Source organism: Ursus arctos, unplaced genomic scaffold (genome assembly GCF_023065955.2).
Source record: "Ursus arctos isolate Adak ecotype North America unplaced genomic scaffold, UrsArc2.0 scaffold_11, whole genome shotgun sequence".
In the NCBI taxonomy this organism is placed as follows: domain Eukaryota; kingdom Metazoa; phylum Chordata; class Mammalia; order Carnivora; family Ursidae; genus Ursus; species Ursus arctos.
The window spans coordinates 66,332,166-66,356,120 of NW_026622775.1; the positions used below are offsets into that span (position 1 = coordinate 66,332,166).

General features: G+C 39.4%; 1 protein-coding gene across 4 annotated transcripts; it reads right to left on the reverse strand.

Annotated features, from left to right (window-relative positions):
- Window positions 1–1,059: 1,059 nt before the first annotated feature.
- On the reverse strand, window positions 1,060–23,499 carry BNIP3L (BCL2 interacting protein 3 like). 4 transcript variants are annotated; one of them, XM_026518964.4, is made up of 6 exons: window positions 23,268–23,499; window positions 15,545–15,728; window positions 10,713–10,785; window positions 5,876–5,979; window positions 5,616–5,765; window positions 1,060–3,863 (listed from the first exon to the last, which is right to left on the reverse strand). In XM_026518964.4, exons 1-6 carry the CDS (start codon window positions 23,365–23,367, stop codon window positions 3,815–3,817), a joined length of 660 nt encoding a protein of 219 aa, XP_026374749.1. In that variant the 5' UTR covers window positions 23,368–23,499; the 3' UTR covers window positions 1,060–3,814. The 4 variants fall into 4 exon arrangements, with proteins under 4 accessions (XP_026374749.1, XP_026374750.1, XP_044247086.1 ...); XM_026518965.4 differs by having other exon boundaries at window positions 23,304–23,464; XM_044391151.3 differs by lacking the exon at window positions 23,268–23,499 and adding an exon at window positions 23,017–23,057.
- Between the last annotated feature and the right edge of the window lie 456 nt (window positions 23,500–23,955).

Below are 23,955 nucleotides of genomic sequence, written 5' to 3' on the forward strand. Positions count from 1 at the left end.
CAATCTTCAAATGTTGGACTTCACTGCTTTCTCCTTTCCTCCTGTTCAAATCTTCAAGTAGTATATAACACACATGCATGTCTGTCTCCATGTATCTCCATTCCAGACCTTTCTCCTGAGTTCTAGTGCTCTTTAAGAAGTGTCTACTTGTTAGGTTCCAACCACGTTCAGTGTATTCAAAATTGAAGTCATCTTTCTTTCCCCCCGCCACTTCATTTCTCCTCCTGTCCTTTCTTGGTAACGGCATCAATAGAAACTCAAAGCAAAAAAAAGGGGGGGCAGGACAGACACACATGCCTCTTCCTCTCTAAGTCATCTTCTCACCACTGACTTCAGTTTTCCCTCAGATCTTCGTATCTACCCTGGCCCACCTGGCCCAGCCCTGGGGTTATTCCTTGGGCAAGCCCTGTTCCTTACCCACCGAATCAGCTGATCGCCTTATCTCTGGTATTCTTTCTCCTCACTCTTTCAGGACCATCCACAACTGCAGTCTTCAGTCATTTCCCTGCATTTAACCCCTCAAATGCATCCCACTAACTGGAGAAGTGAGTTCAACTCCCAGAAGAGCATATAAATCTTAACTTGGTTCAACACTAAACTATACTTTCAATTTCCTCTCTACCCATCCTGTTTTCCAGCCACAATGACCTTCCTGTTCTTTCTAGAATATATTTTTCACATGTCAGTTTCTGCCATTCCGTTACAGGCACGCTCTCGATTTCCTTTGTTTACACTTAGTCATCTTTCAATATATCACCTCTTCTGTAAAAAATACCCTGATGGCACCTGGCTGAACAAAAGTTCTGAATGCTCTGGCCCCATCACACTTCATACACACTTGTCCGAAAAATAATTAACATCTTGTGGTAATGGTCTCCCTGAAAGTTGGGAACTCAGGAGGACACACATAGCATTTGTTCCCATGCACCTGGCACACTGTTAGGCCCTCGAGTATTTGAGGAACTTAGTGATGGAAAACTTCGAGATAGATAAGTGAGGCCTCATCTCTAAACTCCCACACAACACACATGACATAAAATGATATGCTGACAGAGGAGGTTTTGTGAGAGCTTTAATGGCACAAAATGTTTATAGCTACAAGTTATACATGTCTTGTAAACTGTATATAATGATACAAAGTGCTAACTAAATAGATGAAGAACGCATAATCACTTTGGCTCAGTTAATTCCAATAATTTCAACAACTGGTTCACTTAAAAATTCATCCGACTGGCTAAGTCTTCAATTTTCACTTTTTAGAATAGTAAATATTTTTACTGCAAAGTAACTTGTTGCACTTTTCAATGTGCAAGTTTGTGCAGTTATGCTCATGATTCTATTTACAAGTATTTTTAGCCAGTTTTCATCAATCAAGAAAAATGAAACCTGCCTTTTCGTCCCCAAATTGTAAACAGGTATAAAGCTTTTTAAACATTAATCTTAAAATGTCAACTGTTAATTGTCCAAGTCTCCTTTCCGATCATGCAATCTGTTTCTGTTCAACACAGATCTGGGTAGGAGCATAAGCAAGTATTCTATATGTTAGGGCTATCAATAAATACTGCATGATTTCATCTTAGGAGAAGTTTTACTGTGACCATGTATTCATGTTTTAAGTAATAGTCCAATATTTCACAGATATTTTAAGAAAACGGGCAGAATTAAATTTATTTCCAATGTTGAAAAAAAATCATAAATATACCCAAGTTCAACCACACTACTGATAGAATTGCTACTGAGTTTCAAAAGAGGGCAATGTGTTACCTGTAAAAAAGTGGCTCTTATTTTAAGGTTGGATTTTACTTTTCCCTCCCAGGATACCAACTGTAATACGAGTTGCATATTGTAGCAGTTCAACGGTTTAGTTCTTTCAACTTTATTAGCCTTTCCAATTTTACTCAGGCTTTTCAAAATCAGCGGGCCGTCAGATTCACTTTCTTTCCAAAGAAATCCAAATATGAACACTTGAAATAAATAGGTTACAGAAGGCAAATCAAGTGTCACCAGTTATGAGAGTAAGAGAGAAACAAGGTATAATAAAAAGATAATCCAAAATTATTTAGGTATCAAGTGCTAGAAAGAAAACATAAAATGATTCAGAAAACTATTTTGGATATATCGTCTTTCTTAGAGATAACCAGCTATATTCTTGAAAAAAGACAATCAGAAATTAACTTTTTTTGCTTAATCTGTAGGTTTTTCACTATAACACGTCCATTTTCAAAACTTGATGTGAAAGACAAGAGAGTTAGTTTCTGCAAACTGGCAAATCCGGTTGCCAGCGTTCTTATCCAAGGCAAACCTGAAGCACTTTATTTAATGAATAGATGGCCAGTTTTAAAATTAACAATGGTTCTCTAAATAGTCAATAGTAATGTCTATATCATAAACAGTAATTATTTATATATAAAACATATAATAGTATCCCCTTCAGAGTCATGCTAGGTGTTCCGAAATCCAATAAATCTACTTGGAATAACTGGTAATCCCGCTGCTTTCTAACAGTTTGGTCCTAAAGCTTCACATTTTAGAAACGAACAAACTAAACAGAAACAGTCTATCACTGAAGGAAGCTGCCGAGTGCTCTGGAACTGCAGGAGTCGAGCATGACTGAAGAGATGGCCCCGGGAGAACATGACCGGTGCCTGCACAGTCTCAGGCACCACTGTGGGAAGCTTGTGCAGGTAAACATTAAAAAAGGGAGAGATCCAAAGAAAACAAATGGGCTCTTTTCAGAACTTTGTCAACTGTTCCCACAACCCAAGTCTGGTTTTCAAAGTTGCACGAGTGCTTGGAATCACTCTGAAACAATTATCTTCAGAGTTTAAAGGCTTCAGAGTATAAGTGGTGCTTCCTAAAACAAGAAGCCTGTATTTATACCACAAATTGGAACTTATTCCAAAGCCCCTTCTTAGAAAAAAATTAAAAAAACAAAAAACAAAAACAAAACTTAAAGTCATGAAAAATTCACACGCAGCTAAAGCTAATAAACGTAAAAATACACCGAACACACACAAATCCCCAAAGCAATTTCATATATTTCTCGGCCTGAGACGTTCCTTAGGAGAAAGAAAGATTCCACACCATAGAAAAGACAGCACTACGACATACTGGTATTAAAATCTGCTGATGTAGTTTAGTTCTTAGTCTACTTCATACCCGTCACTTACGTAGCCGGCCTCCTATAAATTAAAAGGCGCCATTAGGAGGCTGTTTAGACAAAACGTGGCTCCAAAGCTTGTTTAAAATAATTTTTTATTGCCCAGGATATTTTTTTCTTGTGTCTTACTTTTTTTGTTTGTTTTCTTTTTTAATAACTATAAATTCAAGCTTAGGGAAGCTTGCTTTGTCTTGAAAAAACAAAACAAAACAAAACAAAACAAAGCTGTTCTATCATTTGCTAACCTGATCTCATTTGAAGAGAGAGATGGTAATTATCTTGCAAGAGTAAAATTTATACCATGAATGATACAGGTCTAAGTCTGGTGGCACTAAAAGGAGACGATAGCGTTGTTGACAAAATTATAATCTGCTGGTGGCATTTGCGGAAAAAGAAGCCCTTGCAAATTTCTAAATAACAGTAAACTCTGTTAGGAAATTCTAAAGTGTCTTACAGGCCAAAAAGGGAATGAGGTTAGTAAAATGCCTCAACAGAGTTTGAATAAAATACTGGATTTGAGTGTTACTGGAACTTGGATATGTAAAAATAGGGCGGTAGGTTGGGTCATGCTTACAATGGTCTCAAGTTCAAATAAACTACTGTGACAATACACCACTTCACAGGTCACACGCTTTTCCGGGGCTGTTCTTTCCTTCAGTAGGTGCTGGCGGAAGGTGTGCTCAGTCGCTTTCCAATATAGATGCTGAAAGGAAACAGAGTACATCGTGTCTCATCGGTGTCAACGGCTGCATACCAACCAGCTGCCCACAGGCCGAACTGTACCTAACAACTCCATGCTGTAAAAGACTCTAAAGGTGTATGCGCACAGTCCCCCGACACCCTAAAATCACTGCTGACTTACTTAAAACTAGTCACCAGCCAGCCAAACTGGTTTTCTGTAATTATGTTTACTCATTAGGCAGGACTGGACAGCACAGGGGCAGTGATCAGACAAAGTAAAACCAGAGAGAACAGATCCCTCCAAAGAACAAAGCATAGCCAGCTTCCTTTGACATGTTTCCATAAAGTGGGCAGAAGGTCCTACTGATCGTTCACATACAAAATACAGTAACACGCCAAATTACAAAGCTGCCAGTGCTTCACAGTGGGCTCGTAACTAATCATTTAACTCTTCAGGATTAAGGCCTAATATTACTTTCCTGTGCCAAGTAAGTATTTTACCATTAAATAACATAAGCAGAAGGGAAGTTAAGGAAAATAGGAAGCCAGTCCCACCCCCCAGTGTAATAAAACCAACTTTCTCAAATCCTTTTTTGCTACACTCATCTATAACAACCAGTTACACTCATACCAGCAAGTGAGACAATCTGAAGACTAAGAAGGGGAAAGCAATCAGAAGGTATAAAAACCTTGAGGGCAAATGAACTACCGTGCAGTCAATACTGGAGGGGAATTTAAACTCCTCCCCCTGCCTGCCCTCACACCAACCCCGTTCAACACTCACACACTCCCTTACTCCACGAACCCCTTCATCTTTTCTGCTTTGTGATCATGGCCTTTGCCATCACAAAAACAGATCAAGCACCCAGGAAGACAAAAGGAGTCTATGGGAAAGTCATCTGTATGTTTCCATGTTTATGATGATAAGTAACCCTCTCCCATATGCCGAGCTCCTTACAGGGGAGGTAAGGGATCACATAGCTTTTGCATATTATATAGAGAAAATGACTCTTTGCACATGCTTAAAGAGAATAACAGATATGTCTTTAAAAAAATAACGACTAGTGTTTAACTCTTATAGTCTTTCAAAAACAGATTTCCTCAACTGTTCCATCAAGACCAAAAAAAAAAAAAAAAAGAATTTAAAAGACATTCCTGAAAAATTCATCAGTTATAGGTAAATGTGGGGTCAACTTTAGAAGAATAAATGAAAATGCTACAAAAAGAAAAAACAGGATCCTGAACCAACCTACCAAGTTTCACTCAAGAACTACTCAATAAAATGGTGTATTTTCCCACCTGGGGAAAAAAAATGTTCAAAACAACCCCAAATTCATACACTTAGAGGTTAGTTTACTTTAAAACTTAGCTGATCTTGATGAATCCCTAAATTCTATCCCTGAAACTAATAAACACTGTATGTTAACTAAATTGAACTTAAATAAAAAATAAAAATAAAACTTAGCTAATCTTGAGTAATTTATAAACAAGAACAAAATGCAAAAGGAAAAATCAAGCACAGAAGAGCCCCCTTAAAGATGACCATGGAGAGGATTAACATGAACAACTTATTTTCAAATAAGAAAAATAAAACCCCACTACTAAAAATGCTTACCAATAGTATATCAGCTTCAATAATTCTTTTATGCTCTCCCTATTTGCACTGAAACATTAAAAGCAAAACAAATACAAACCATTGCATGCCTATTTCTTATGTCTGGAAATACAAAAAAGGAATGAAGGGAAAACCCATTAGGAGTCCACCAGTACTTACCCTAGGCCCAAAGCCAAAACATGAGAGAGGAAGAGAGACGGAATGAACACCTTAAGGAATTCTGCGGAGAAAATACCCCCTTTCTTCATGGCCCCACTTTTCCTCATGCTTAAAGAGACGGAGCGTTTGGGGTGTCTGAAGTGAAACTCCCTGGGGGACGAAAGGCAGAGGCAGGGGTCAGAAATGTACTTGCTGAGAACTGCCCAGGAGTGGGAGTGGCATCCGCCATGTCCCCTGAAAAGACATGTGCAGGGACTTACTTAGGTGGAATGTTTTCAGGTCTACTGGACCAGTCGGACACCCAGTCGACGCTTTTCTTCAAAGCATCAACTTCTTTCTCTCCTTCTGCAACTTCTTCTTCTGACTGTGAAGAAGAATTACAACTTTAAAAAAGAAAAAAGGAAGCCCAATTGTTCCTACGACGAAAGATAAATCTAGACAGAAAATACATGAAAACTCTATGGTTGTGCATCAGCAATTTTTATTAAGAAACAAGCCAGTTTTCTAAAAACACTGACCCAACGATCTGAGATCAGGGCATTTAATATCTTAAAAAGAACCTGAGTGGGTCTCACTGTGGTTCTATCTAAGCATAGGATGTGAACCTGAAAAAAGTGCACTTCAGGCTGTAATGCTCACTAAAATGTGGAGAGTATTAATAACTGTTGCATCTGGGTGATTCTATACAGAGGCCCACAGCAACATTCTCTTTACTTCTGTTCACACTTAAAATTTTTCATTATTAAAAATAAAAAAAATCTCCAAAAGTATATGCTAACCAATATAAAGTGAACAGAAAACGAGTAGGAGATGCGATGAGGAAATAAATAATAATAGTATTTATTAATCATTTATCAAGAGACAAGCATCATTCTAAGCACGTTACACGCATTAGTAATTTTTACCTGGCAACAACCCCATAGAACAGGAATTATTAATACTCCATTTTACAGACGAGGAAATGAAGACATAAATTTAGTAAGTGCCTGAGGTTCCATAAGTAATAAGAGACAGGGCCAGTATTTAAACTGGGTAAACTGTTTCTCGAGTCCCCAACTCCTTAGCATTAGGTTTTTACTTCCTGGAAGGAGATTCTATTTTTTTTAGACAAATCACTATCTAAACACTTCCCAAGGTTTATTCAAAACTACTTAAGCCAAAAGTTTTTTGGAATCATTTATTTTATACTGACTTAGAATTTGACATTTTTCGCATCAGACAAATGAAAAAGAAGTCCTTTTTCTTGCTAATGATAACCTACAGTTTCAGGCCGAGAACAAGCAAAATTCCCAACAGCTTCTCTTTCATGAGAACCCACAGGAATGAGGCAGTCCTAAAAATGAACAGCAATATTCACTCAGCTTTAAGGAATGAGATGCTAGGACCTCAAAGCCAAGGGTCTCAAAGCTAAGAACTGTTTTGATTTGTTACTTTGTTTGAATAGGATTCTCTCTTTGACCAAAGCTTTCATTCTTTTCGATAGATAGCTCTGAAATGCAGAGCTTGATATATTCATGTGATTCTTTTTGACAGGGCTAGTTCTCTATGAACTAGGTGCCCCAGGAAGGTATAATTCAAAGAGTGAAAGGGGCTATCCTATCTCTAGAGACCATCAAATCGAAAGTGAAATCCCTGTACATTTTGCTACCCTGGTAGTATCATTCTTATTTAGTTCTGCTGGACTTGGCAAATTCCACTGAATGACACACTGTAGCCTTTAGGATCAAGCTTTTTCCATTGGGTACTGAGATTACTCAGAATCATGAGCTGGCTCTTTGTGGAATAAATCTGAAAACAGCCTAAATCAAAAACATTAAGTTGTTACGATTTACTTATAGATCAGTTTGTGTACACACAAGAGCTGACTGTATTCAACACACTGCAGTCACTCCTGCTTAGAGTTTCCAGCCTGGTCTCACATGGCTCTCCTTGAAACTGCTCACAGGCGGAGGTTTAAATCTGTGAACAAGTTAATATTTCCTACTTTCCAAGAGAATGTTAATGTAATAAGATTTCAGGGCCTAATTTACTTTACGATGATGTCATTTTCTCTCAGTTGAGCGAAGCAAAGTTATCTTTGGAATACTAGCAAAAACAAACAGATTCCCCCAATCAGTTTAGGATGCTCACCTCAAGAACCAAGAATCCTACGCTATCCTCATTTACTACTGCTGTGTGCTTCCCGTTATTAATCTTAAATTTGCCAGTTTCAGGTTTTAAATTACCTTCCAATCCTTGGAAAAATGCACTTAATATGGTAAAAATGCACTTAATCTAATGAAATAAGATTCATGCTTTTAACCTTCTCTACACCTACATTTAAAAAGATTCTGATTATTTTAGCCTGTTCTCATGTGCACGTCCTTTACCTTCAAAGCACTTACGTGGTCCATGCCAAGTTCTCTAAGTCTCTACGTGCGGGTATTAAACCGCACAGAACGGGGTCCATAAACCCCAGTTTTACACGAGGGGAAAGGGAGGACATTTTCAGTCTGTATCACTGATACCCAACACTGTGCTGGCCTCTTCAGTCCCAGAAACACACTGCAAAAATGACTTCAAGAGGCCTCCACAGTCTATTTGCTGCCATAAAACGGAGACTCTTGAGGGCTACGGTCATAAAAGTGTAGTCTGAATGATCCTTTTCCTAAATGCATTACACCTTAGGCTTCTTCATACCACAATCACTGGGCACATCTTCGTTCATTCTCATGACCTTGTGGACCCCCTGAGATCAACCCCGTGAGTGGACTTATTTGAGTAGAAGGCACAGGGCTGCAGGCTCCAAGAGCCCTGGTTTCCATCCTGGCTCTCTCACCCACTGGCTCTGTGATCTCAGAATAGTAATTTAATGAAGACAAAGCCCCACTTCTCCCATTTGTTCTCGGGGCTAATATCATCTCTTTCACTAGACTGAGAACATTGAAAGTGGGAAAAACCTTTTTTAAAAATAAATTTAGCACCTAGAACATATCTAATATATATTAGTGTCTTTCCTTCCTCCTCCTAGAAAAGGCTTAAAACGTTCTATATTCCTCATACAGACACGCATAAAAATGTTCGATAAGAGCAAGCCCCATAACGGTCCTGTGGTAAATACTTCTGTTTGCTAACCCTAAGCTCGCTTCTCATTCATGAAAAAAATCCACCCTCCCAAAACCTAAAACTATTAATTTTTAAATGATCATTTCTTCAATTTTAAAAAAGCAATGTAAAAGGATTTTGAAAGTTTAAATAAATCATACCTACTGATTTTTATTAAAAGTCTTACTCTAAAAAACATATTTTTCTTAAGGGACTTAAAACTGCTTTTCCGAAGATGTAACCATGTTTAAATGGATTGCTCTGATTGTTAATATGGCTTACCCAACAATGCTGACAATAACTAATGTTTGTTTAGGTACTGGTTTCTGAATCAGGACCATACTAGCAATACTACCATAATCTGACACAGAAGCCAAAAATGTTACATTTTCTCTCCTGAATTTCACAAATTCCTCTGGAATTCTAGGATGGACATAGTCAGCTCTACAATTCCACTTAAATTTAATCATCAGTTAAGGCTAATTGTATACTGCCACTCCATGAATCAAGACAGCACTTATCAGAGTGTTTCATTTGGTTGTTAGGTAGATTATTATGGGGCAAAAGTATGTGTGAAGGGGTAGGGAGGTCTAAGATCAAATAAGCTTGGGAAACACTTGGTTTAAACAGATTCTTCTACTGCAAGAATTGTCAGAGCCTTTAATGTGCTATACTATGTGCTGTGACTACTGCAGGGGGAGGGGAAGGGAGCCCAGGGACTATATTATTTCCACTTAACTTGACTTCAGAACTACGTTGTAGAGCTTCCCATTGAGCAAATGTTCCTCAAAGCACATTCTGTAAAATGCTAATCTAGATCTTCAAATTATCCGCAGAAAAGACAATGTGAATTGAGGACATCTTCCTCAGGAAAGACAACAAAGAATTAATTTCATTTCTCTTCCTTGGGATTCCTTAGTACACTTTTGCCATGGAAATTATATATTTTCTTCTTCATTAGTTATAGCTTATGCACATGGCAAAACCAACATACATTAGCCAGCAGTTCAACAACTGCAGTCAGAACATCTCCGTACACGAGAGCCTTCTCTATAATATAAAGCTCATCATAAAATAAATTCATATTCAATCTGTAGATTTTCTAGGTTTCAGAGAACAGCACAGAGTATGGAAAAAGCAGGGAAAAACTGTGCAGCCTTCTGAAAGAGAAAGAATTCTGGGTGGACCCAACATATTATGCACAGAATTTCTAGTGCAAAAGGGGAATAGGACATTATACAGGGAGAACCCCACAAAGCAAAGTTTCTGTCTGACTGCACTTAAACATTCCTTCCACAAATACTCTGCCAGCCCATGAACACCGTAGAAAAAGACAATGGTTCTGGTCCTCACAAATTTGCACTCTGGCACTTCTAGGCGAGTCCACACATCAATACTATAGTCAAGGGCCAGCTATGAGCATTTTAAATCGTTAGTAACAATTACTTACTTATTGTAAATTTCAGAATATTAACTGTTGTACGCTTTCAATACTATAGCCATCTATTTTACTGACAATGTCAACTGCTAATGAACTACATTTACCTTCTTTAATTTAAGGAACCCTGCAAAATTTAGATGAATTTTATCTCTAGCTGTTGAAATTTGTCTGAAAGTCCGGATGCAGAAAAAGTTTTCACGCCCGGTTCTACAACTTTCCTTGTCATTTATTATTTTGTGACCTTAAATAAAACATCCATCTCAGCTTTCTATTTACAAATTCAAGAAACTAGCCCAGAATACTGGAATGATACATTACACAAGAATTTTCCAATTCTTTTAGGGTGAGAGGACCCCAAATTCTCAGTTGCAAAGGCTGGTACAACGAGGGCCGTATCATCCTAAGTAAATTCCAAAATCAGAAACTGAAGAATTTAAAACAGCTTCAAACTACTTTTTAAAGTCTATTCTTATTCCTTAATATATTTTAGCAAAACATTTAGAGGTTCGCATTCCTAATTATTTACTGTACATCAGAAAAACGAGCGCACACACACACACACACACACATACCTGAGAGCTATGGTCCCTGCTGGTGTGCATCTCCACATCAAACATAATCTGTCCATCTTCTTGTGGGGAAGGGCTAGAAGAGAAAGAATTTATTTAGCTGTTAGTTTTAATACTCATTTTGTCAAGTAATTGACCTCCACTGGAAATTAGAAGTTACAGTGGTATGGCTTTGAAAAAGCAGGAAATCAAAAAGTATTATCTTGAACCCAAAGAACAAATGAAATTGAGCACTCTTATTCCCAAGTGTTCTGGAATTTTGTGCTGGTGATGAATTCCTTTGCAAGGATAAATTTTCCCATTTTTATTCTTTTTCCAATAAAGGTACAAAGATCTTCAAATTCAGAAACCTTCAAATTCAGAAACCTTCAAATTCAGAAACCTTCAAATTCAGAAACCTTCAAATTGGCGTTCTTTTTCTCAGAGTTCTTTCATCATTATATAATTCATCACCAGTGATTTTCAAAGTGTGAAAGCAGTTTTCAGAGTCTAGTTGGTTTCCAGCCTCCCGAGGAGCTTCCCAGGTGTAACCTGAAACCGGCCCCCACACAGGAGGGCAAGGAGAGGGAAAGAGGCAGACCACTTCAGGGTGAGAGGCGGCAGCTTTAAACAGCAAGGGAATTTACAGACAGGCTTGTCTTGGAGTGACAGTAAGGTGAGCAGATCGCACCTACCTGCCAACTCTTAAAAGTTTATGCAGAGGCCTTAACTGGGTTTAGTCACGTATACCACTCAGTCTCAACACCACATTTCTGTCTCAAAGCTGTATTCTTGAGGAGGCTTCTGGGAGCCAGGAAGGCAAGCAGAACGCACATTCCAAGGACAGGGGAGGGAATGGGAAGCCTCCGATTGCCCAAGTCCAGCTCCTGGGTCAACCTGCGGTCACGTCTTCTCGAACACCTCCCCCAACACTGTTTCAAAGGGTCTTCAAGGTTAAAATTGTTTTCATGATACTATTATGATTTATTTGCCTTTCTTATTCTTATTCTCTCATTCTTATTCCATGTATCGTTAAATTTTCCAAAGGCTACGTGATGTGTTTTATCACAACAGCCCGAATGCAAAAGCAAATGAGAATCCAGCTGTTTTCTATTAAGCCAGATAATAAAGAAATTTGCAAAATTGTAAAACAATGCCACCAGTCCTTACTAAATTGTTTTTGGGTTATGAAAAAGTTATTTTTCATTTAAAAAGTATACTCATCCTGAAATGCAATGGGTTTATTATTGTTGAATGAATACATATTTTTAAATCTGTTTTAATTTCTAATATAGTTAAATATCAAAATATATAACCCACATCAACAAAAGACCTCTGGGGATCCTAGCAATTTTTAGGAATGTCAAGGAGTACGGAGACCAGAACCACCATTCTACTTACTTCAGAAATATTTGCTTTGAGATTATTTCAGAGTGAATTATATAGGTTTATATATGAATATAGAACCTTCAATGAAAGTACAAGATATATTCCCAGAAACAAAAATTTACAGATAAACTTTTAGACAAAAACACATGATCATGAACTATACTTGATATGACAGATGAAAACAACACAGTAAGTTCTATTCTTAATCTTATCAATGATTCCTTGTGTAACCACAGCAGGTCACTAGACTTTACACTACACACTCCACCCCGCCAAATCTAAACCGAAGGAGGGATGAAAACGCTCCAGGCTTAACCTGTTCAAAGGAGTAGATGTTATCTGTTAAAACTACCAAGAGCGCACGTACAATGTTATTAACATACAGAGATGACAGTGAGACAGACTCAAAAATAAATAAGATCACCTGAAATGTGTCAGACTGATTCGGCCTCGGAGCCTCAGACTATTCTAATTGACATAAAAGAGCCTTAAATGGGGACAGCAAAAGAGAAAAGCTGGTTCTGCATCACACAAATATGTTAGCATATTTAGAAATTTTTTTTTTGAACTAGAAATCTTAGGCTCGATGGGGCGCCTGGGTAGCGCAGTCGTTAAGCGTCTGCCTTCGGCTCAGGGCGTGATCCCGGCGTTCCGGGATCGAGTCCCACATCGGGCTCCTCGGCTGGGAGCCTGCTTCTTCCTCTCCCTCTCCCCTGCTGTGTTCCCTCTCTCGCTGGCTGTCTCTCTGTCGCATAAATAAATAAAATCTTTAAAAAAAAAAAAAAAGAAATCTTAGGCTCGAGCACAAGAACCAGGTGGAAGGAGGCACTCCTGTTGTCCTCAGTTTACTGTCATTATGCTCATATAACACCCTTGCATTCACAGCCAGAGATCAAATTAAGAGCCAGTCTCACATAGACAGGAGCAGGTCAAGGCAGCAGAATGACATAGCCAGGAACCCTACAGAACCTCTGCTCTACTTCCACACTCTTATCACTGCACCAATCTCACTTAGAAAAATACTAAACATTTCACTGGTAAACGGTTTACTAATTCTAACAATTTGGAATGCATTAGAGCTTCAACCCTGGCTCATATCAGAATTAGCTGGGGAGCTTTTAAAATATCCTCATGTCTCTACCCCATTCCTGACGACAGAATATGAACCTCTAGGGATCTGGCCTGTACACTGGTATTTTTAAAAGCTCCCTGGGTGAATCTAGTGTGTAGGTTGAGAACTCCTGCAACAGGGTAAAACGCAATACAAAACACATAGGGGTTATCTTCTAATAACCACTACAGTGACAAAAATGTATCTCTGGAATAATTTTTAAAGTGAAAATATAGTTGACCCATGAACAATGCAGGGTGCTAAACCCACCCTGCAGTTAAAAATCTGTGTATAACTTCTGACTCCCCCAAACTTAATTACTAATAACCTACTTTTGACAAGAACCCTTATGGATAACACAGTCAATTTACACATATCTTGTGTGTTATAGGTCTTATGTAGTGTATTCTCATAATACAGTAGGCTAGAGAAAAAACTGTTAAACTCGTAAGGAAGAGAAACTACACTTACAGTGCTATACTGGATTTATGGGGAAAAATCCACATGGCTGTACAGTTCAGACCCATGTTGTTCAAGGGTCACTGTATATACAAATTAGGTTCGGAACGAATATCCAACAATCCTAAAATGTTTCCACCTACAAAAAACACTCCTCAATGACTTCAAATATAGAGATGCGTGGCAATTCAAACGACATGAATTCTGAAGACATTTTGAAATGTTAAGGTGTGTTAGCACAGGACAGTATTACTGAGCTAGAGTCGGAGGCCTTCTCTGAAGATGACTAGGAACCCCAGAGCCTAAAGATACAGAAGCTGAGGGATAGGAAGTGTTCAGAAGCACGTGCCACGCCTTGCTTCACATGTTTAGAAACCTAACTTAAACGTGATCACAGAAAGGTAAATTCGTATTCCATCACAAGTGTAACTACAACCACAAATGAAATAAGATGACCAGAAAAGCAAGCAGGTGACTTTTTCTCTGCTCAATGACAACAGCAAGTGAACAACAGTTGAAGAGACACACTGATACCAATGATCAAGGGTCATGGACTTGAACGCATAGTAAAAGTCTTATAAACAGGCCCAGAACAAGCAGAAAACTTCAGAAACCCATTATGAGTCCCGTAATATAAATGCAATATACTATAAACTTCATTCTGAAAGACAGACGAGCGCTGTTGCAACTGGAATCAATGGCAAGCTGCTCAGCAAAGAGCCATCTGCTCTGCTTCTGCTTATAACAAGAGCCATCCCAGGCTCCTAAGAAGCACAGGGACAAAGGCAGAGATGAGACGGGGTGGCGGGGGCGCACGGTGTGCCAGAGCCAGCAAACCAATCCTCTGCTACCTTGGTAACATCAGTGGATTATAAGACATGCAGGAACTTCAAACATGACTGAACTCCTATTTCTCCTTTTAAACTTTTCTTGACAAATAAAATATGCTATATATACAATTTTTACAAAGTACAAAAATATTCAGAAGAAAAATATCCATAATTTCATCTCTTAGAGATAATCACTTTTCTTTTCAGTATACATTTTTAAGTGTTTCCTCAGTCTCTGCCTTGTGCATCTGCATTTTCTATAGACTAATGTCAGTTAACTCTTGATTAACCAGAGGATCATCCAGTATCCCATAATGCTCATAGTATGGCTGCCACCAGTCTAAGAAGTGTCAGGTATACCACCCATCCCTCTGGAAAAAAACAAAGCTTACACTGCAAAATAAACGAACAACTCAGTTTCATCTTACTCATACATATCGCTATATCCTTACTCTTTCACCAGAAGTAGCCCTTCATCAGTGGAATTACTTTCCCCAAGGCAAATGTAGAAAAATGAGGTCTGAAATAAAAGTTCCTCTGAAGAAACAGAATGGCCTTCCAAATATCTGCAGACCTTGGTTGGTGTTTCCAACCATGCAAATGCCGCTATAACTTGAATCAACCTGCGGTTTCCAGGACCCACACGTTTACTGAGTGTCTACTACGCACCAGCACCATGACTATCAAGGGTACAAAAGAGATGAAACATGACCCCTGACTTTTGGAGCCTCACAGTCTAGAAGGGGAGACAGATCCATAACTGGCAGAATGCGATCTGTGAAACAGGACACAAAGGAAAACGGAAGAAAGTTTAATACTACAAGTAAACATTTATGCCACTGACTTTTAAACGATAAACATCAAAACATGATACAATCTGAACAAGGAAAGTCATTTAATCTAGGGATAAACACCAGGCACTCAAATATTTGTCAATTAGCTATCTGATTTAAATACACATGCTGCAGTAAATCAGGAGTCATATTTTGTAAAATGAAAATGAAAGCAGATTTATTTTTTCTAATGGTAAATTAACCTTGTAACCCATCTGTATGGGTCTCACTTACCTGTCACAGTGAGAACTGGCTCTTGAACTACTCTGTCCTGATTCGTGTTGTGCATCCAAAAGAATCTTCTCCATGTCTCCATTGTGGATAGAGGATGAGGAAGGTACATGTTCTAGCCCCCCATTTTTCCCATTGCCATTATCATTGCCATTGCTGCTGTTCATGGGTAGCTCCACCCAGGAACCTGTTGGACAAGTCAGATAGCTTAAGTTAACCACAGCAGAACCAAACTCTGTCATGTGCACATAGATGCGAATGTGGTGAATTCTGATAAGAATTCGGTCTCGCCTCAAAGCAAATGCAAGAGTATTCAGAAGAAAATAAATAAGGAGAAACAGAAGTCTAAAATATATATATAGTTCCTGTTCTTGAAGTAGGTCACACAATCAACCAATTTAGAAGAAGCTGGAACTCTACAACTAGTATCTTAGAAAATGGGTCTTTCAGCCAATTTTTCTCTCTAGTTAAAGCTTAGTTTATATATGATAAGCACTTCACTGAAAACTTTGAGATTGCTTTTCAAAAAATAAATGGCTACTTTATTACTACTTATCTTTAATATTTTAATTATATATGTTTAATATAATGTATATATACATTTTTCCCATAGTCCACTTCAGCTATTTAGTTGTATCGTCCCCACAGATGAAATAAACCTATGGCTCAGAAACTTCATAAAAGTCATCTAAATAGCACAATTAGAAGCTCCTACAGAACTTTAATCCAATCATAAAATTTTCAATTTGTGTACAAATGTGCAGCATAAAATTAATGCATCTAGCTCTTAATTAAATCCGGAGATAATACTAAAAAAATTCTGAAAAAAGCTTTCTCTCTACCCCACAAATTAGTTCCTTCCTTTCCTTTACACCTCACCTCTTTCCATCCTCTCCCCCATGCACTAACCATACCTTGTGGACTTGTCCTTTCTTCTCTCCCACGACTTCCTATTTCCTAGGGTTTCACTAAGCCTTGTTGGTTTTGGGGGAGAAACTACACATCTGTACAGGAGACACTGAGGTTTTTCTCAGGTCAACAGTCAAAGAGGGTGGAGCCACAGAAAAGGGGACGTGGCCCTGGTAATCTGGATAGCTCTTGAAAATATTTATTTATTGGCTCAATGAGTTTGCCGAACACATTAAGGTGCTTTCATTTTAGTAAGAACTGGTAACAGTAGCCAATAGACCAATTTCACAACAAAAAGAAACACTGGTGAATTTTCTTCATAATTTCCATTCTGTACAACAGATTTTGCTTTAGAAAATATAACCAAGCAGGTTGACAGGACCATTCCTCCAAACTCTCAGCAGAAGCCTTAGAGTTCTGTGGCTGAACAATCTTCCATCAGTAAATCAGAAAAACCACTGAAAGTGGCTCAAACCCTAAAATGCACTTTCAGTGAGGTGAGGACTATTCTAGATCCAAAGTGAACTCAAAATCATCCTTATATGAAGGAAAAGCTCACAGGCAGGCCTGGCTGGAAATCTGACTCCACCACCTACTCTCTGCCTGTCTTTCTGAGCTTCAGTATTCTCATTTGTAAAACAGAGATATAAAAATACAGAATCCTACCTCCCAGAGCTGCCCTGAGGATTAAACACAGGACATAGGTAAAGTACCCAGTAGGTAGGAGATAGTCAGCTATCTACTAGTAAGAAGACCTTATATTTGTTAAGTACTTAGAACAGTGTTTGCTAAATAAAAACGAAGTCACCCCTTCTTTCCTTTCCCTCTAAGGCAGTCCCAGTGGGTGTCAGAATCCCATTACCACCACCAAATCTTTGGGACTGTACTGCCAAACAACACAGTTGTAGGACATCTCTGTGACCTCATTCTGTACACAAAAATGGACACAGACTAGACAGAACTCAAAACTGATTAACAAATTCAACTAGCAAAGCTAAAGCAGATTTAACACTAAAGATAATTTAACTAAATACTTTGAGTGCCTCTGGAGTATATAAGAAATGCGCCAAAATCCCTAAATTTAGAGTTCTGCAAAGTATTTTAACAGGAAAGAAACAAAAAAGAAAGAGGTATATGATAAATTTTTTTCTACTTGTACTGTTTTCTAGGATTGTCAAGCTTATTTTATTTTTTTTTATTTTTTAATTTTTTTTAAAGAGCTGAAGGCAGACGCTTAATGACTGAGCCACCCAGGCACCCCCCCTTTTTTAAAAAGATTTTATTTATTTGACAGAGAGAGACACAGCAAGAGAGGAAACACCAGCAGGGGGAGTGGGAGAGGGAGAAGCAGGCTGGGATCATGCCCTGAGCCGAAGGCAGACACTTAAGGACTGGGCCACCCAGGTGCCCCTGTCAAACTTATTTTAAACCAACAGAATTAGTTCTTCTTGTATAGAACCCCAAGGATAAAATAAAATAAACAAAAGACCTGAGCTGCTCTGGTAGAAGAACAAGGAACCAGGAGTTCCTGATGGGTCTCTGTAGAAGCCAGTCTTCCCTAAAATAGTTAATGTTCACTTCAAGTAGCTGATCAGAGAAAACTGGCTGTAACAGTATCAGCTTTTCCAGACCTTACTTTTTTGAAGGACCTCCAAACCAATATCTAAATTCTATTTTCTACATTAAAAATATATGAGCAATCATAACCTAGGAACTTGAGAAGACATACCTGGAAAGCCTTAGTAAAACTGATCTCTTGTGACTGGCATCACACCCAGCATAACTGAAGTCACTTCTACTTAAGGCAGACAATATTTATCTGGCATATTATTAATATGGTGGTTAAGAGCACAGACTGAAGGCAGACTCCCGCTCTACCACTTACAGCTGTTACACCCTAGACAGGTTACTTAACCCCGTAACAGTTTTCTCAACTGTAAATTGGGGAGAATAATTATATCCACCTCATAGGGTTGTCAGCAGGCTGAAATGAATAAAGCATGGAACAAAATAATGAAGGTCGCTAGTACATGGTAAGTGCTATGTATTAGCCACTTTTATAACTATACTCTGTACCTTTCAAAAAAATTTCTTACTGCAAAAATGTGTTTGTTTTTTTTTAAAGATTTTATTTATTCATTTGAGACAGAGAGAGAGAGAGCATGAGCAGGGGGAAAGGCAGAGGGAGAGGGATAAGCAGACTCCCCGCTGCACCAGGAGCCTGATGCAGGACCTGATCCCAGGGCCCTGGGACCATGAACCCAGCCGAAGGCAAATTTCCAACCATCTGAGCCACCCAGGTGCCCCTAAAAATGTGTTTTTTGAAAATAAACATAAAGTAAAAATACATTTCCTCCCAATCTCCCATTCCTATTCCCAAAGACCACTTTTTTAAAGATTTTATTTATTTATTTATTTGAGAGAGAGAGAGAGTGTGTGTGTGCGCACACACAAGCAAGGGGGAGTGGCAGGCAAAGGGAAAGGGAGAAGTAGGCGCCCAGCCTGATGCGGGGCTCGATCCCAGGACCCCGGGACCAGACCCAAGCCCAGGGCAGGTGCTTAACCAACTGAGCCACCCAGGCGTCCCAACAAAGACCAATTTTAAAAGGTCTGTATGTCAACTTCCAGAGTTTTTTCAATTAAATACAGTTCTGTTTCTTGCTTTTACAAAAAAAATTTAATTGTACTACACGTATTTTTCTGTAAGAAGCATTTTTTTTTTAAGACTTTATCTATTTATTTGAGAGACAGAGTGTGGGAGCACAAGCAGGGGGAAGGGCAGAGGGAGAAGCAAACTCCCCACTGTGCAAACGGCCTGATGCAGGGCTCGATCCCAGGACCCTGAGATCATGACCAGAGCTGAACACACATGCCTAACCAACTGAGCGATCCAGGCACCCCTGTAAGAAGCGTTTCTTACCTAACAACTTCTGGATGTTCTTTCAATGTCAATGTATATTGCCTTACTTCATTCTTTTTAAACAACTGCTTTTGAATCTCATCATAAGGATATACCATACTTTAACCATTATCCAAATGTCAAGGCTAACCACTACCCCAATTGTCTCTAATATTGCTATTACAATCAGGTCTTCAATAGATGATAATTTGACAATGTGCATTAAGACACCTAAAAAGGTAGATTTCCCTTAAATCATAGATCCCATAGACCATCTATGGAAATAAACAGTATTGCAGAAAAAGTTATACACACAGATATTAAAAGCTTCATCTTTTGACTAAGATGGGAAAAAAATAAACTTGTCTTTCTCAATAGATGGACTACACATGCTTTTCATTACCTAGTTCATTCCTGATTCACAGTCTCAGAATTTCTTATGTTCTAACTCTACCAATTCTCACAAAGTCCCCTTCTACTTGGAAAGTAAACAAGACAAGATATGAGGATTGTGCTGTCCAAGCAATACAAAGTAGAAAAAAATCTGAGTGAATTCTCTTCCTAATAATCAAGCTTTAAAATTAAAAACTGCAGGCTCTCTGTTATATTAAAAGACTACTTATAAACTGAAAAGTGTTCTCTTATGCCAGACTCTACATATACACAATACATGAGACATTTTCTAGTTTAAGTCTTTGAGAATTGCTAAACGATTCAGAATTGCTAAGAGATTCACACTTCTACATTTTGTAATATGGTACATCGTGAAGGTTGGTCTGTAATTGTGATTACATTCATGACTGTATGCTGTATATACTCTTTATAGATTTATAATCACTACTTCAATCCTTTTGCAAGAAGGGGAGTGGGAGAGCTGAGGCGTAGAGGAAGGGAGAGAAGGAAGAAGAGTAGTTCTCATCTTTTTCCACAACTTTCCAAGGTCCCATGTATAACTCTTATCCTAACCAGGGGTAACACATTTCATTACATCTTATGTTCTTTCCTCAAAGCCTTTATTTTATTTCAAGTACTTGATGCTGTAATCCAGACCAAGAACAGTAACCGAAATTCTTCTAAAAAAAAAAAAAAAAAAGTTGGTCATTTTGCACAAGTGGGTACTCACACACCAGCTACTTATGTATTCAAAACGGTATCATGAAGTAGTGAAGTTTCACATGCTATAGCCTTAAAAGCCTTCTCACCATACTAGGGAAGCAAGTATATCATGGTTGAAAATGTTTAAAAAAGAAAAAAGGAAAAAAAAAAAAAAAAAGGCTGTACTTCCTACTTTAAATACTAACAAGAATTTTACTACTACCTTGATTTTCCTTACATTACCTACCGAATTATACAGCATAAATGTCCTATACAAATATTAAATAACTTGTTAGTTTTCTTAAGAATAAAACCGACTGGAAACTGGAAAAACGTCATTTTTACTTTGCCAGTAGTTTAGACATTTATCCACTGATTTGTAAGGAAAATGAACAGTTCCCCTACAATGGTTAAAAAAAAAAAAAAAAAAAAAGGGAGAGAGAGAGAGAGGGAAAGGTTTCATTATTCCAAATTATTTCAGTAATTTGCTGTTAAAACTCTGTCTTGACCCCTGAGCGGAAGAAAAATCCCAAACCACAGATAATCTGTACAATGAGTTCATCTCCTGTGTTTCATAGTTGTGCAATTTTACCCAACAACGAACTTCAACTTATCAGCAATTTGGGTAGTATTAGATGTCTGAGTAAGTTGTTTTGCCTAGTACCCAAAAATCACTTGAAGGAATCAGTAAGGATTCTTGTTTTGTTTAAACCACTGTTGTATAATGAACTGAAAACACAAACAGAATAAAAGGCAAAAGGGGAGAAATTAATACGGCACTAGCTAAAAGCTTTTCAGTAACTTTTCAAAGCTCACCCTATTCAAAATAAAATATTCTATCTAGCAGATTTCCCAAAGCCAACATTTTGATATCACACACAGACTGAGTGTTCTTCCACTTCTGTTAAGAGCTAATACAAACGTAGCAGCAACTGATTGGCCAAAAACATCAAATACCTCATAGGTCTATCTAACACCGAGATAAACAATCAGACAGCTCAACCCCATTTGTTGTTGTTTTTGTTAAATGGTCAAAGGAAACTAAAATTCCTTTTTTCCTGTGAAATCATGTATGCATACTAACCAAACAGCTAACTTGTAAGTATTGCAGGAAAACGGTGAGTACAATTAAGAAACAGTACCCTAAAAAGAGCTAGATAGGCAGGTCACCTCTGTACTTTAGGTAGAAAAACATACTGAGAGAATAGGAAACACACATCACCAAGGGATTCTGGGCTACTAACATGTCCTGAAAGGAACACTAGATCATTTGAAATCTCAGCTCTAGGTCCTAGCCTGCTGTGAACTTGGACAACACACTTTACTCTTGCTCTCTTTACCAGTAAATAACAGAGACAGTTACCTCTAAAGTCTCTTCCCATTCTAAAATTCCATGCTTCCAAAAGAGTATGCTAAAAACGGGTAAGTAGTGTTTTAAGTACACATTAATATATGAAGCAAATAACGTTTAAAGATACATAAATTAATCCTTTCTGTGGGAAATAACATATACTTAAATTCCAGAACATAAGACACTTGAGTTTCAAAAACTCAACATTTAAGAAATTTATCCATCAAAAGATGGAACAGCAGCAATAAGCAATGAAAATATCTTCAAATACTCAAATTCTATTCCCATCTTGTAGCGAGGGGACAGGAACTCTTTTCCCTAAAATAATTTTTAGGCTATGTTGGAACACCTCCCTCTTATGAAAGATTGCAATGCCTCGGAATGTCATTTAAGCATCCAAATGATTTTTAAACGATTTCATCTGGCCATATGCTAACTGTCCCAACTGCCTCTTTCATGAGATCAATTACAGAAAGGTTAGGCAAGAACCTTTCCAAGAAGACCGAGCTTTCAAGACAACTGGAAAAAACCTTAGGACAAGATGTCTGAGCACCAGAATGTTATGATAAGCAACTGTAGCTGGTCGTAACTCAAATACTGCACATTAACTTCCAAGCGCCTCTATCAGTGTGATTTTAATCCCGCTTCTGCACACTTATTGCCCCCAGATTCTATGATTTATACAATCCTAGATGGTTCAAGAGGCTGTTCACAAAAGGTTTTCAGGCCACACAACTCCATCGTTTGAAAAACAAAACCAAAAAACTCACTTGGGCCAACTCTCAAAAAACAAACAATAAAAAAAGTAGCATAGCCTCCTTACCCCCCACCCCCAACGTGAAACAAGTAACCACTAAATTGCCAAATGATTTTCCTGACCAGCCTGTGGTAACAAAGGAAGGGAACTGGAGGGCTCACATTCTGAGCCCTAAGGGAAGGCCGACCCAGAGAGGTGGGGTCAGCGAGGCCAGGCCGGAGCCCCGCTGCACACCTGACCTCCCGCGCGTCCCCCGGCCGCCCCCTCCCCTCGGCCCGCCACCCGCGTCCATCCCCCAGCGTCCCCGCTGCACGTCCCCATCCCTGCCCACGTCCCCTCCGCCGCCCGCTCCGCCCACCCCGCTCCCCGCGCCCCAAGGCCCGCCCCCCCCCGCGACCCGATTGGCTCCGATCAGAGGCCCACCACAGGTGGGATCGGCTCGCCCCCCTTCTCCTTCCACCCACCTGCCCTCCTCAACTGCGAACTCAAGCAGCCCCCAACCAAGACCCCAGGGAGGGGAGGGAGACAGGGCTAGAGGAAGACAGGAGCAACTCCTCCTGACAGGTGATGGGAACTGTCAGTTACCCGGACATCCTCAGCCTTGGCCAATGGGCTGCCTTCTCCTCCCGCCCCCCCGCGCGGAGCTGGCGGCGGCGGCCGGAGCAGCTCCTCCTCCCCCCATCTTCTTCACCGAGCCCACCGGCCCAGCACTCACTATTGAGGCCGGCTGGCGGGGGCAAAGGCTGTTCACCTTCCTCGCAGTTGTTGTTGTTGTTGTGCGGGGGCGGCGGCTGCTCTACTAAATGAGACGACATTGTCGGGTGGCTGCAAGAGCTGTGGCCGCAGCAAGACCGTCTCTGGTTCTCGGGCAGTAACACAACAAGCCGAGTCCCCCGCCCCCTTTTCTGCGCCTGCGCAGTCCCTCCCCCGCCCCTGACGTCAGGGTGCGCTCCGGCCACGTGATGACAACACAACATGCGACGGGGCGGGGAGGGGGAGTTCCCAGGAGAGCTTCAGACCTGGAGACGCGGGAGTCACGCTGACACGCGCACCTGGAATGAATTCTTGCGTGTCATTTGTACTGGCCTGATGGAGTGACTTACGCGGGTGGAACTGAGATAGAGGTTAGGGAGAAATGTGTAATGAGGAAGTGTTAAGGTGCTCATGTGTTGGCACCCAAATCTTCTACACCAACATCGCTTAAGCCAATCCCTGAGCATTTCTTTTTCAATATCTGTAAGGATTCATTTCTGTGATAGGTATCATGGTGACACAAAGGAAGCAAAAACCCCGGCGCCTCCCTGTCATAAACCTAAAACAAAGCTGGCAATACGTTAATACTCCAAACAGGAAACAATGTAAGGCAGACCAGAAATTTTAGTTAAGATTTCTTTAATTTTAAA

What these genes read in the sequence shown, in the direction of transcription:
- BNIP3L (XM_026518964.4), bottom strand. Translation starts at nt 23,367, where the DNA reads ATGTCGTCTCATTTAGTAGAGCAGCCGCCGCCCCCGCACAACAACAAC. An exon ending in CCCGCCAGCCGGCCTCAATA is followed by an intron (nt 15,729 to 23,267) that starts GTGAGTGCTGGG and finishes CTTGTCCAACAG; the next exon opens with GTTCCTGGGTGGAGCTACCC. An exon ending in GCAGGGACCATAGCTCTCAG is followed by an intron (nt 5,980 to 10,712) that starts GTATGTGTGTGT and finishes TCTTCTTCACAG; the next exon opens with TCAGAAGAAGAAGTTGCAGA.